General features: G+C 30.7%; 1 protein-coding gene across 2 annotated transcripts; it reads right to left on the bottom strand.

Moving 5' to 3' along the window:
* Positions 1–5,702: 5,702 nt before the first annotated feature.
* On the bottom strand, positions 5,703–12,625 carry LOC109811083 (protein WVD2-like 6). 2 transcript variants are annotated; one of them, XM_020374716.3, is made up of 9 exons: positions 12,285–12,625; positions 10,963–11,245; positions 10,631–10,873; positions 10,437–10,477; positions 10,271–10,342; positions 10,042–10,141; positions 9,870–9,941; positions 9,678–9,788; positions 5,703–6,681 (listed from the first exon to the last, which is right to left on the bottom strand). In XM_020374716.3, the coding sequence occupies exons 2-9, from the start codon at positions 11,230–11,232 to the stop codon at positions 6,190–6,192; spliced, it is 1,401 nt and encodes a 466-aa protein (XP_020230305.1). In that variant the 5' UTR covers positions 11,233–11,245; positions 12,285–12,625; the 3' UTR covers positions 5,703–6,189. The 2 variants fall into 2 exon arrangements, with proteins under 2 accessions (XP_020230305.1, XP_020230306.1); XM_020374717.3 differs by having other exon boundaries at positions 10,042–10,138.
* Between the last annotated feature and the right edge of the window lie 912 nt (positions 12,626–13,537).

Genomic DNA, 13,537 nt, shown 5'->3' with positions numbered 1-13,537 from the left:
ATTTTGCTCCTTGATCAACTTGCTTTATCTTGACCTTTTGTTTTCTACAATTTCTTTGGCATCATCAATCTTGTACATATGTTCTTCCACATTCTCCCCCTTTTTGATGATGACAAAATACTGTAAATGGAAAGAAATATAAAACAGTGTATATCAATCACTCCCCCTTAGTCTCCTCCTTAGTAAATCTTTGTTTGATGTTAATTTTATTTCATAAAAAGATTTGTATTTAAATAGACAGTTGCAGTGATCAGGTTAAATTGTTCAAATCATAAAAGTCAATTTTTGATCAGGATTCATAAAAAAAATGATAATTTCTTTTCCCTTTTTCTTCTTTCCTTTCCTCTCCCCTTTTGGCAACATCAAAAGGAATGAGACAACAAAAGTATCGAATGAGATAACAAACATCAGTTAGAACAGAAGTGAAAAAACAAATATGTCCCAATATCGAAGTAGTTAGAGTCAAACTGCAGAAAATCCTAGAACACAATTAAAACCAAGAGTTTAGAAATTAATTAAAAGTAACCCAAAACATAAGGTAAACTAAAAAAAAACTATCAGAACCAAATTCAACTAGCTACTCGAAAGGGCGACGAAGAGATTTTACTTCATCCTCAAGACGAGTCATGCGAGTGTCAAGAGAATCAAACCGTTCACCAACATAGAAACGAAGATTTCTAATTTCATTGAGAACATCAGAGAGAAGTGCTGATGAAAGATCCTGAGGAGGTGGTGAAGGAGTTCTATCATCAGGATCAACTGCTTGAAAATCCTGCTTCCTGACCAAGGTGTTTTCTAGTGTCTTTTTGTATCCAAAAGAAGCAATCGCAGTGGCCCCAATTTCAAAGGACCTCTTAACTGGAACCCATGCTTCATCATCCAGAGGAACATTAAAATGTTCCAAAATAGTAGTGATAAAGTGTGGATAAGGAAGAGAAGCATTAACCCGCAAGGCCTTATTCATACAACTCCTAATTAGATGAGCCCAGCTAAACTCCTAACCATTTATTAGAGCCCATATCAAGATTAAGTCTTCCTCAGTTGCCTGTGCAAGGTTAGTGGTACGAGGAAGCAATACTCGAACAATTATATAGTGCATGATGCGATAATCAAATTTTATGGATCCAGCCAATAAACGTCCAGACATGTCAGCATCATCCACATAGATCATACTATGGGCATTGGGATGGGAATATTCTGGTTTTCATGTATCAGGAATTGTGCCCTTAAACAGTGTACCCTGATTACTTAATTTTGATAGATTACAGAACAGAGACTGATCTATCACTATTAGAATTTTCTTAACCTCACTATGAATAACCCCATTCCTGATTTCCAAATTACTGTAAAATACCCTAACTAATTCTTGATAAACAGGGTTCTTCAAAGACATAAAATTCAGCAACCCAGAATTTTTAAAAATTGTATAACATTCAAATGACTCATCCTAAAAAAAATCTATACTTATAACAATATTTCGCTCTGAAAATAACTGGAAGTACCTATCTCGTTGTTCATCCATGGAGAATAGAGAGAGAGAGCGCGTCCAGAGTACGAAATTTGATTCGTAGGAGCAGGGGGTCGTCGGAGGGATTCCGTCATTGGCGGTCGGCGGCGGTTGAACGGGAGGAAGAACCCTTATGGCGTTTTGATGATTCCGCCATTGATTGAATGTTTTGAAAAATAGAATCGTTAGAAGTGTAGAGAATTTAAAATGATGAAGAACGCAAGAAACGGGACTTAATTCCGATAAGAGATGAGAAAGATATGTTGATTTGAAGGAGTTAGGGTGTAGAGGTTTTTGGGGTTTTTCGTGAAGAAGAAGACGTAACTGCACGAATATAAGTGCAGATGCGTCATGTAATCGATTACATATATGGTAATCAATTACACGTTTTCCAGATTTGTGCATTTTGCTTCTGGTAATCGATTTCATTACATGATAATTGATTACATTACATGATAATCGATTACTCTTTTCCCAGATAAGTGCAAACACATTCTGGTAATCGATTACATTATCTTGTAATCGATTACATGTTTGACAGAACAAGAAAATAGTTTCTGGTAATCGATTACATAATACTGTAATCGATTACAATAGTTCAAAATTTCAAAATTTTTAAATTCATTCCCCTGGTAATCGATTACTATCTCTGGTAATCGATTAGTATCCTTAAAATTGTGTCTTTTTAATATAGAGTCAAAAGTTAATGTGAGAAGAGTCTAGAATCCCCAATTCTTGTCTAATTGAAAAGAAGTTTTCTTTTGGTAAGGGCTTTGTGAATATGTCAGCTAATTGATTATTTGTTTCAACAAATTCTAGATGATGTCTTATCTCAATGTGTTTGGTTCTAAAATGAAGAACTGGATTCTTAGATAGATTGATAGCATTAGTATTATCACACTTAATTGGAATATGATCTAAAGATAAACCAAAATCAATTAGTTGTTGTTTCATCCATAGAATTTGTGCACAACAGCTTCCAACAACAATATATTTTGCTTCAGCAGTAGATAAAGAAACACTATTTTTCTTTTTACTATGCCATGATACTAAAGCAGATCCAATAAAGTGGCATGTTCCATTAGCGCTCTTTTTGTCAGTTTTGCATCCGGCAAAATCAGAATCAGAGTAACCTACTAGATTGAAAGGCATGTTTTTAGGATACCATAAACCTAGATTGATAGTTCCTAACAGATATCTCATTATTCTTTTCACAGCACTCAAATGAGATTCTTTAGGGTTAGATTGATATCTTGCACATAAACATACACTAAACATAATATCAGGTCTACTTGCAGATAAATAGATAAGGAATCCAATCATACCTTTATATCTCTTTATGTCTATGGATTTTCCATCTTCATCTTCATCTTCGAGACCATCACATAAAATCTCAAATCCATGTGCAAAAGCCCAACTATCGGGGTGTACCGAGTTGGAACAACATTTAAGGCTCTAAGAACACTTTTCTCACACTCGGTCAAAGGCCATCTAACCCTTGACTTAACAACTAAGTTCTCATAACAAAAAAGTAAACACTTCATTCCCTAAACCACACCCTATAACACATGGTTTACATATAAAGTTACCCTCATTTCCATCTCAAGAGACAACATGTTCTCTAGTTAAACTCTCTATAATGGGCCAACATTACTGGCAGATTGACACTTCAAAATGTCATCCTTTACCCACTTGTACAAATCTCCATAACTTAAGGAAGTCATTCTTAACAAAGAACCTAACTACACTAAAAACTAATATGGGAAACAAATAAAGGGAAATGTAGTGGTTTGAGTAAGCATACCTAAAAAACTCAAAAAACAAAAATTATTTCCTAAACATAGTGGACCACTGTAAAACACGGTCAGAATACAAGCGAGACTAGGCAGAAAGAGCATTGAGGAGCTTGAGAATTGTTTATAAGAAGGGAATGTATGTGTGTAATCTCACTCAACCCCTATTTATAGAGGCTGCCGCGTGTGAGGGATTATGACAATAAGTGAAAATTCGCAAGTGAAAATATGCACTCGCTAACACTATAAGGATGCCATGTGACCCTTGCCATTCATGATATGCCATGTGTCATTATCGTCAATGCTGTCACCACCACCACTCCCTCCACTACTACTGTCGCCACAATATATATATATATATATATATATATATATATATATATATATATATATATATATATATATATTATACACTAATTCTATTTTTGATGAAGAAGATATAATAATTCTTTATTTTTATCGATCAAAATTATAAAGAGAACTATAATTCAAATTTAAAATTATATGCATATTTCCCTAAATATTTTACCATTAGGTCATCCCTAATTATTCATATACAATAATTTTAATTTCGTATTAAAAATTTTGAAGTTGTGCATAACACTTATTTCGTGATAACGAAATATCAATATAGGGTGGTTAAACACCGGATGAAAGTGATGGTGTAGCCCACTGTAGTGGTGTCATCAGTCAACAGTCTTATGTTGATGTTGAGGAACAAAGATGCCTATAACAGATTGCAACTAACAAAAATGGTGGGAAAAAAAAAAAAGTGGATTGCAACAAACAAAAAGTGTGGGGAAGACCCAAAACTTTAAACTCACATATATACAAGAATAAAAAATTCTTTAAGTTATCAGCGTAGGTTGGTCAAATGTCAGATTATAATGATGGCATGGCTTACCCATAGCTTCATCATTAGTTAAAGCTTCTTGAGTTGATTAGGGAAATAAATATTGACTCCAAAAAAATGGATTCAAATAAGAAATTTTAAACTAAACAATGAAGAAGCGAGTAGAAAAGTTAGTATGTTAATGTCTAGTTATTAAAAAATGGATGAACAATATTTTAAGACAGCAACATGATAATAGAGTAAAGAGAATATCAAATTCAATAAGATACAGGTAAAAAGTATTTTTGAGTAAACGCAGAACTAAAACGTAACACTAGAAGATATTTTAAAAATTGTGTCGTTCGCATTTTTTTACTGATCATGTTTAAAAAGTTTACGTTGAATCCAATGATGTGTTACACTTACACATTATATATACTAATAATTTAGTAATTAAAATTTAAACAAATATTATATTTAAATATATAAATTTTGAATAAATATATTTTTTAAAATATATAAATTATATTTTAGATTTATAATAAATAATTGATATTATAATACAAGATTATTTTTATTTATTGATAATTTATTTTTAAAACTTTAAAATTTACTTTATAAATAATTATAATAAATAAAAATTGAATTATATAAGAAATTAAAAAAAGGCAAAAATATTTTGTCTCTTATGTTATTTATTAGATTCAATTTAATCTCACTTTAATTAATTGAATCAATTTAATCCTATATCTTTAAAATTAAAATGTATCTTAATGTTTAATTTTTTTGTCTCCTCCGTTTAAATACTTTAACAGATGTGATACGTGTCATACTGTCATATTACGTGTCATGTTATCATGTCACGTGACATAACACGTGTCATAATAATATGACACGTGTCATGACAGTATAATACATGTCACATTAATAAAAGAGACAGAAAATCAAACTTTGAAATACATTTTAAAGATGTAAAACTAAATTAATTCAAAAAATTGACGTAGGACTAAATTGATGCTAATAAATAATATAAGAGACAAAAAATATATTTTTACCTTAAAAAATATTTAAAAACTAAAAAAAAAATCTTAATTATGTTCTTATACAGAATAGACATACAAATTTAATGTATAAAAACTGATAAGTTTACATGTAATGAATTTAATAACACTAGGCTGTTTAATTTAGAATAATTTTTTAAATATGTTATTAGTGCAGTATATTCACTAATTTAGACGAAGATTAATTTCTATCAAGAAACTGATCGACCTGTAGAATCTAACCCTTCAATTTCTTAAGACATCTGAACCAGTCCCATTCGGATTCACAAATTGGTGATTAGAAGTGCCTTTTGGAGAGACAAATGTGGGGAGACAGAAGATTGAAAGAAAATCTCATTACCTAATATGAAGATGATGATGAAAGAAAAATTGTACTTACCTGCATTATTGCATGGTACATGTGCATGTACATAGGAACGGTTGATAATGATAGCCAAAGTATACTAAAATGGGAGCAATAACTCTACTCTTAGACTGACCTTAGAATTTGATCCATGACAAACCAAAGCTGTACCACAAAGCAGAATTTGATCCATATGATTCAGCTAGAAGGGTGTCCATAACACAAACAGTTTGTACATGCGACAATGTCAAATTGTTTAACAAAGCAAAGGCCTGAACATTGAACAATAAGCACTTGAACCATCATCACCAGATGGCAAACTTTCTCAAAATTTTCCCCCAAATAAATGTCCACTAAACAGACAAATGTTGCATATACCAAAATAACATCAACCATAATAACCTGGCAAATTGTTACATTCATTGCTGCAAGTGCAAAAGAGAATGAGGACCAAACCAGACCAGACCAGACCAAACCGAACCGGCAAGCTTGGGTGTTTACACGTAAAGAAACAATGCTGCTTGGATATGATGACAACACAAACCATAATGTAAATCTGCAAGCCTTCTTAATTGTCAAATAATCTGAGCCATATGCTTCTATATTATCTCACCAGATGAATCAAATTCTAAAGAAGTAACTCACTATTTTGCTCAATGCTCTGCTGCAATGGATTCTTGTGCCAAGGAGGTTTGAAGATTCTCTTCAACTGCTACATCACCATTCACATGAGATTCTTCTTCACTTGGCTTGTCTGAAGGAACCACATTAAGAGGCATAGCATCACTTATCTCAATGGACAAGGTACCTTTCTTTTCATTTGCAACAATCTCAGATTTATTTGCATTGGATAAGTTGGTATCTTTTTTGGCAGCACTAGATAAGGAAGACTTTTTATCTTTGATGGCCTTTGATGAAGATAAACTGTTCTTTTCAGAAACCAGTCGAGTAGGAAGCGATCTTCGTTGTGGCTTCTTTTGATGAATGGGAGGAGCAGGTCCCTTGGTGGGGTTACTCTCTGACACTTTCTCATCCAGACTTAAACGAGCTAGTCGTGAACTGCTGCTTGTGTTTCCATCTGACTCTGAATTTGCTGAATCCTTCTTACGACCAAGCTTGGGTGATTTGGCTCTTGTAGTTGGTATCTGCATTAGTAACATAAATAAGCTAAAGATGCTTGATTTCCTAAATGCCAAGACCAAACTTCCATTATCAAGAAAGACCCTTTTAGTTATACTAAATTTTTTTAAAATTTAATGCAATCCAAAAGTGTCAAGAGTGTGGTTGGTTGGGTGAACATTAACAAAAATGATTCAAGATAAAATTGATTTTTGAAGTGAAGTGATTTATGTTTGGATAAGTTAGAAATAAAACTTGGTATAAAACTTTTTCCAATGCAAAATTAATTTTAGACCAAGAATCAATTTCTCAAAATGAAACCAATCTACGTGAACATTTACCTAAAATCACATTAACTATATTTCAAAAACATAGTAACCCATTCAAGAAAAATTGGAAGTGTACAGAACCTATATGAAGAACTTTTGAATTGGATGGACCTACTTTGAAAACTTGTTAAAACCATATATAAAGCAATTTAGCCTTATCAAAACAAAATCGAGTATAGGATCAACGGTCCAGATAACAGAAAAATAATTTAAAAAATGACTAAAACTATCCTTGCTCACAATCTCAATATGATATGTTTAATAAGCAAAGCAAGGAAGATAAACAATTCAATGAGTGACAGAAAACTGAGGTTTTGGCATCACTATATAGTTAATTAATTATAAAAAGGCTTGGCTAAGTTGAACTTTTGGTTCCTTTATTTTGGTAGATCTGTAATTTTAATCCTTTATTTTAAAATAAAGGCATTTAGTCCCCTTATTTTCAAAAATACAGAATTTTGATCATACCATCAATATAATGTTGTTTGATCTTAAAATTTTAATATTATTAAAAAATAACATACAAAAGATCTTCATTTATATTTATTTATGAGTGATTGGTATTTATTTAATAAAAATCTTATTTGCATGTTTTTTAGATTTTTTTATTTCTAAATGTCTTGTTACTTAATGTCATATCGCTTAAGTATGAGCAAACATTAAAACTTAATGTCAATTTGCCAGACCAAAATTCTATATTTTTAAAATTAAAGGGACGAAATGTCTCTATTTTGCAGATTGATGAAAATACAGAAAAAAAAATTGCGGATCGATAAAAATAAAGAAACTAAAAGTGCAATTTAGCCAAAAGCCTTTTGTATAATTATGCAACACCGAAGTAATTTACTTTAAATACACTAATAGTATAAAAGATTTATACATTGTCATTTAATCACAAAATCAACTCTTATTAAATGCGAACAACTATCTTGTACAAAAATGTTTTTAAGAAATATTCTTAGACAGGAGCATTTTGAGGGATTCTTTAAACTTCCTATCTAATTCTATTTTTTATTAATCATATTTATTTATAAATTAAATTTTAATATTTTAAAATAAATTATTAATAATTAAAAATAATCTTGTGCTACAATATAAATTATTTATCTTAAATTTAAAATATAATTTATATATTTAAAAACATTTATTTATAAAAAAATTAATATAATTTATATATTCAAATACGGTATTTATTTATATATAATTTATTATAAATTTTAATTATATATAAAAAAACATTTAGCATAGACTAAAATACTAGTGTTATCTATAACATATACAAATCTATATCTATAATCTATAATATCTATAATCTATAATATCTATAATCTATAATACATATAAAGGCGATCTAATCTGATTTGGTGTACATATTTTTTAGATGATTTTACCTTTAAATTTTTAAAAGATAAAAAATAATATTAAAAATTAATTACCCTTACAAACATAAGACTCAAACCTGAAATCTTAAAGTTAGAAGACTAAGCACAACACCCGTAGATCTAACAGACGTTGATAATTTTTAAACACTTATTAAATAAAATATAAAAACATGAAATACCTCAACCCTATTAGTGTATGATAATATTAGTGACTTTCCTAGTAACTACTTTAAAAGTAGTACGATATTTCTAATTAGTTGACCATAAAAATTTTAATAGTGACAGTACATGAAAAATTACCCTCATTCAAATATTCGATGATACAGAGCACATAATGCAAAACATGCACACCACTTACGGTCAACAAATTGAGTAACCACACTGAAACATCTGCTGGAAATTATAAAAATTCTTCAAGTGACATCAATTAATCAGTTTAGATGTAGTCAACTTATTCAACAAGTCATCTAGGACACCAAATTAATAATAGAACATTTACAATCAAATAAAACAATTTAAAATCTGATGGCTTAGTTTGAAATATTATATATGTTTAAAACAAATCCTGTAATCTTAAAGAGTGCATATATGTTTAAATCATTAACTCATTGAAATATAAATATTACTACCGGAAATTGATGGAAAAAGGTTATTGCATAAAATGAAGCCATGTCCTAAATGTAGAACATAGCTTTTGCAAAATAACTTTCAGATTTTCCAATATATGTAGTATTTATTGTGCGATATCCCAACAAATAATGGTTCAAAAATCTTTGAAAATGGAATTTTTATTAGCAAAGCTGAAATTATAGAAAAAATCTCCAAATAGGCTAGACTGAAAATATATCATTCTACTTTTATATCCAATATACTTTATGCATTAGACAATCTATGGGAATAAGTTATAAGTATATCCAAATAATTAGTGAAGATAAAATGTTTCATAATCACAGAAGTATAAGAACGCACAACAAACTGAACTAGACAGACAGAGAAATGGGAACAGTGAGAAGAAAGTTTCCGTATTCAAACAGTGTTCTTTACTGATTATTTTTAGAAGATTATTGTATGTTTTATCTCTCTTCAGTCCCCATGCAATATGTATGGTTTCATCTGTGTGTTTGTGTATTTACATAGCAGCACATGCATACAAACACATACACTACATATGATAAGCAAACAAAAATCACCTAACGATATTTAGTGCAGACTGAAGAGTACACAAGAAGCCATGCATGCAAGTAACAAGAGACATGCATGAATGCACACGCGCGTACATACACATGCAGAGAGAAAGAGAGAGGGGGAAACCTTCTTTAGCTCCACCTTAGGAGGAGGAGGCTCCTGGTAAAAACTTGGCATTGGTGTTGCTTTAAATGTTAGACTCTTCCTAAGCATCTTAATCTCAGCTTCTTGGCTCTCCTGTAAGAGGTGGTGAATGATTGACATGAACAAAAGATAAATTCTCAACGCAATTTTAGCCCTGATATCAAGTACTCTCACCTTGGTTTTTGCTTGCAAGTTACTCTTCTCCACCTCCTTTGCTTGAATCCTTTCCTCAAGCTTATTGTAGAACTGCTCACCAAAATATTAATGCAAAATTTTTAACTACAAGCTAATTCAAAAGAAACCTGGGCAATGACAAAGTAAGAGGAAATATGTGCTAATTATTTACCTCTCTTCTTCTCTCAGCTCGTTCACCACACTTAAAACTGAATCCATAATTTGGAAGTGTCCCCATTTTTCGAGGTTTGGCATCTTCTGTGTTTGTACTTCTAAGTGGATTAAGATTAAACCACATTATACATAGCATCACACTCAATAATAAATTAAAATAATAAAGAGATCTGGTAGTTCCAGATTTTCACTCACTAGGAGGAATTCACAAACCCAAAAAAGGATACAAGGAAGATTCTGCTTCTCCTTGAACTTTATCAAGGGGTCCTTTTTTCAGTGATTTTGGTTTTGTCTTCTCCCTGTATCCAACACATCACAAACCACCAGTTAAATAATAAAATGATCTATCTTTCTAGTAATGAAACACCAAGAAGAAATATAAGCACTACATACACAGATACTTCAGAATTTGCTGCATCAGACTTTGAAGGGTGCTGTGAAAAATAAAGAGCAAAAATTATAAAGGAATGCCAAAACTATAAACTATTTTGTCCAAAGCAGATAAAAGAAGAAACAAAAGAAACACATTTATCCAAGATCCTAAGTAAAAAATTGGGAAAGCAAGAAAAGGGAACAAAAAAGTTTACCTTTGATAATTGTGTCTGCCTGTCGTTGAATGATCTGCTTTTAATAGACTGTCTTGGGTGAGAATCTGAAGCCGAAGTACCATTTGAAACAGAAGATGCTTCTTTATCTTTTCCAGTTTTGCTCTTGTTTGCCAAACTTGCACGAACACCACCAGAACTTGTAGCCTTTGCATTCTTATTCTTGAAAAGACCCTTTTGTGCTCTTGATTGCTTATTTTGATCTGTTATTTTCACCTCCTCTTCCTAGAATTGAGCAAAAATGAGATTCACGTAATATAAATGATGTAAAGTCATGTACCAAAAGCAACTCAAGCAAGACAAAATCCTCTAACCTTAGGATTGGTAGTATTATTGCCATCAATGATGTCATTTGATTCTTCGATTTCTGAAACCAACGAGTTATCAGTTGCAGCACTTTCAAACTGATGGAAATTATCAAAAATTCCATTTAGAGCTACGGTTTCTTCAGTTTCGGCAACACTGGAGTCTAAATCATATGAAACACAACCATCCCCTCCAGAATTAGATGGTTCATCATGAACACCATTTTGGTGGACCACTTCAACCCCATCATCAGCAGGTAAAAGGTTAATTGGATCCATCACTCAGACTAACCTACAAGTTACATATAACCGAAGAGCTGTGACTTAGAAATGCTTATACTAAGAAGACAACAAGAAACAAATTTAAAATACATCCTTAACAAGAACAAGTTTAACCATTCCTCTGATGTTTATATAAAAATTTAAGTTACTTCCCTTATAGGGACGCCAATTTTTTTTCTTTTCCTTTTCCATCATCCAAAGAACAAATAGAGATTACAATATTTCAAAACACAATTCATCAGGCATCCTTTGGATGTAATGGCAACTTACCCACTTGAATAATGAAAACAGAGTGAGATAACAATATAGAAGACATGTCAGGTCGTATCATAAGTTATTTACCATTCAAATTGGAGTAAGCATCAAAACGCAATCTTCGAAATTCACAAGTTTCAGTTAAAATTTTCCTTTTTCCTCTGCTAAGAAAGTTTAAGTAAAATATGATAATGACATAAACATCCCATTTCAAAATTCATGGCACTAATTAATCAGTAATCAATAACCATGATGTAGGGAGATTTAGTTTTATAATCCAATCTCCTCCGGGTTGCTAGTGCACAAAGAAAAATTGGGGCAGGATTTTGATTTTCAACGACACAAAAAAGGGGGGAAAGACAATATAGTCAAGATTCACATAATTGAGAGCGAGAACCCTAATTCAAAGCCTCCGCTACATTTGCCTAGCAGCAGTTATCAACAAGTATTAAAGTTCTTGGTAATGCAAAACCAAATCAACAATACATAATTAAAGACTGAAATTGCAACTGGGGGTTTAGCCAAATCATCGTGACAATGAACAATGCCCAGATTCCCAATCCCCAGAATTGATCTCAGGCCAAACTCATGCCACAGAATAACCCAATGAGAACCAAAGTTCAACTTTTGATACAGAACATTCACAACACAACAAACAATCAAACAAATCACAAATAACCAAAACAATCTCACTTAGCATTTCACAATGAACCACAAGTCACGAACAGAACCCAGAAACAAAAATCAGATTTTTAATTCATTTAAGTCCCCAGTGAGTGAAAATTCCACGTTACCTGGTAAAGGGGTAGTCAAAAAGTCATGAGTGAAGCAAACAGCGAGTTGAAGTACAGGAAACAAAGAGATCTAAAACCTAAACCCCGGAAAGAAAAGGGACCCAGAATGAGGATTGGGTAAAGGATCACGATTGAAGGATCGACAAACAGCAACAAGATCCGGAAGATTGAAAGTGTGGGTATTGGTTATTGCTCAGAGAAAGAAGAGAAGGGAAAGAGGAGAGAGAAAGAGAAAGGGAAGTCTTATAGGAAGAAGATTGAAGGTGAAGTCGCTCTCTCTTACTGGAAATGGCGAGTGAGAGAGTGAATGGGTCACACAGACAAAGAGACACAGAGACAGGGTCAGACTATACGGTTTTTTTTAATGTAAATAATTAATAATTAAATAAATAAATAAAACCAATAACAACGTTGATCTATCTACAGATTTTACGGTTTCTCCCAAAATACCACTACCAATATGCGGTTAAATAAGATTAATTTACTATTGTACTCTTCTTTTTAAAATTATTTAATGTAAATGGAATTATTTATATTTTTTTAGATAATTTATTATAGTGTTATATTATTAGTGTCACATGTAATATTATTTTTTAAAACTTATCTAAAAATAGTCACAATAGGCTAATTTTATTTGTACCGAGTTGTACATATTATAGTGTCTAAATTTTTTTTTTAAAAAAAGTAATAATTAATTAAAGTCACTGTACACTATAATAATTATAATTAATTAATTTTTTTAAAAAAATTAATTAATTTAAACGTTTAGCATATAACATTTTTAAAAAAATTAAATTTATTTAATAATTTTTAAAACTAACATAAATTGTTGAAAAAATAAATTGATTTTTGAATTGAATTATTTATTATAAGAAATAAAATTATAATATATATATATATATAATTGTAAATATAAATATAATAAAGTAAATAATTTTATTTTATTTTTAACAAATATAAATTTATTTTTCATTTTTTATTTTTTTTATAATAAATTAATATTTTTATTTTAATTTATAAATTTATTTCTTTTATTTTTCAGGTTTATTTTAACAATTTTTGTTCACTTTTTTTTTATTTTGTTATTCATTTTTTTTCTTTTGCATTCTTTTGCTTCACTTTTTTTTTTTCTTTTGAATTTTTTTACACATTTTTATTTTCTAATTTTTTCATTTTTTCCACTTTGTTTTTCTTCTGTGATTCACCTTTTTTTTCATTTTTTAACAGCTTTTTTCAGTTTTTTAAAAGTTTTT

This window comes from Cajanus cajan, chromosome 9 (assembly GCF_000230855.2).
Source record: "Cajanus cajan strain Asha chromosome 9, NIPB_CcT2T_4, whole genome shotgun sequence".
NCBI classification, from domain to species: Eukaryota; Viridiplantae; Streptophyta; class Magnoliopsida; order Fabales; family Fabaceae; genus Cajanus; species Cajanus cajan.
Note: the sequence above shows the minus strand (reverse complement) of the source record. Positions and strands in the feature narration are given on the sequence as shown.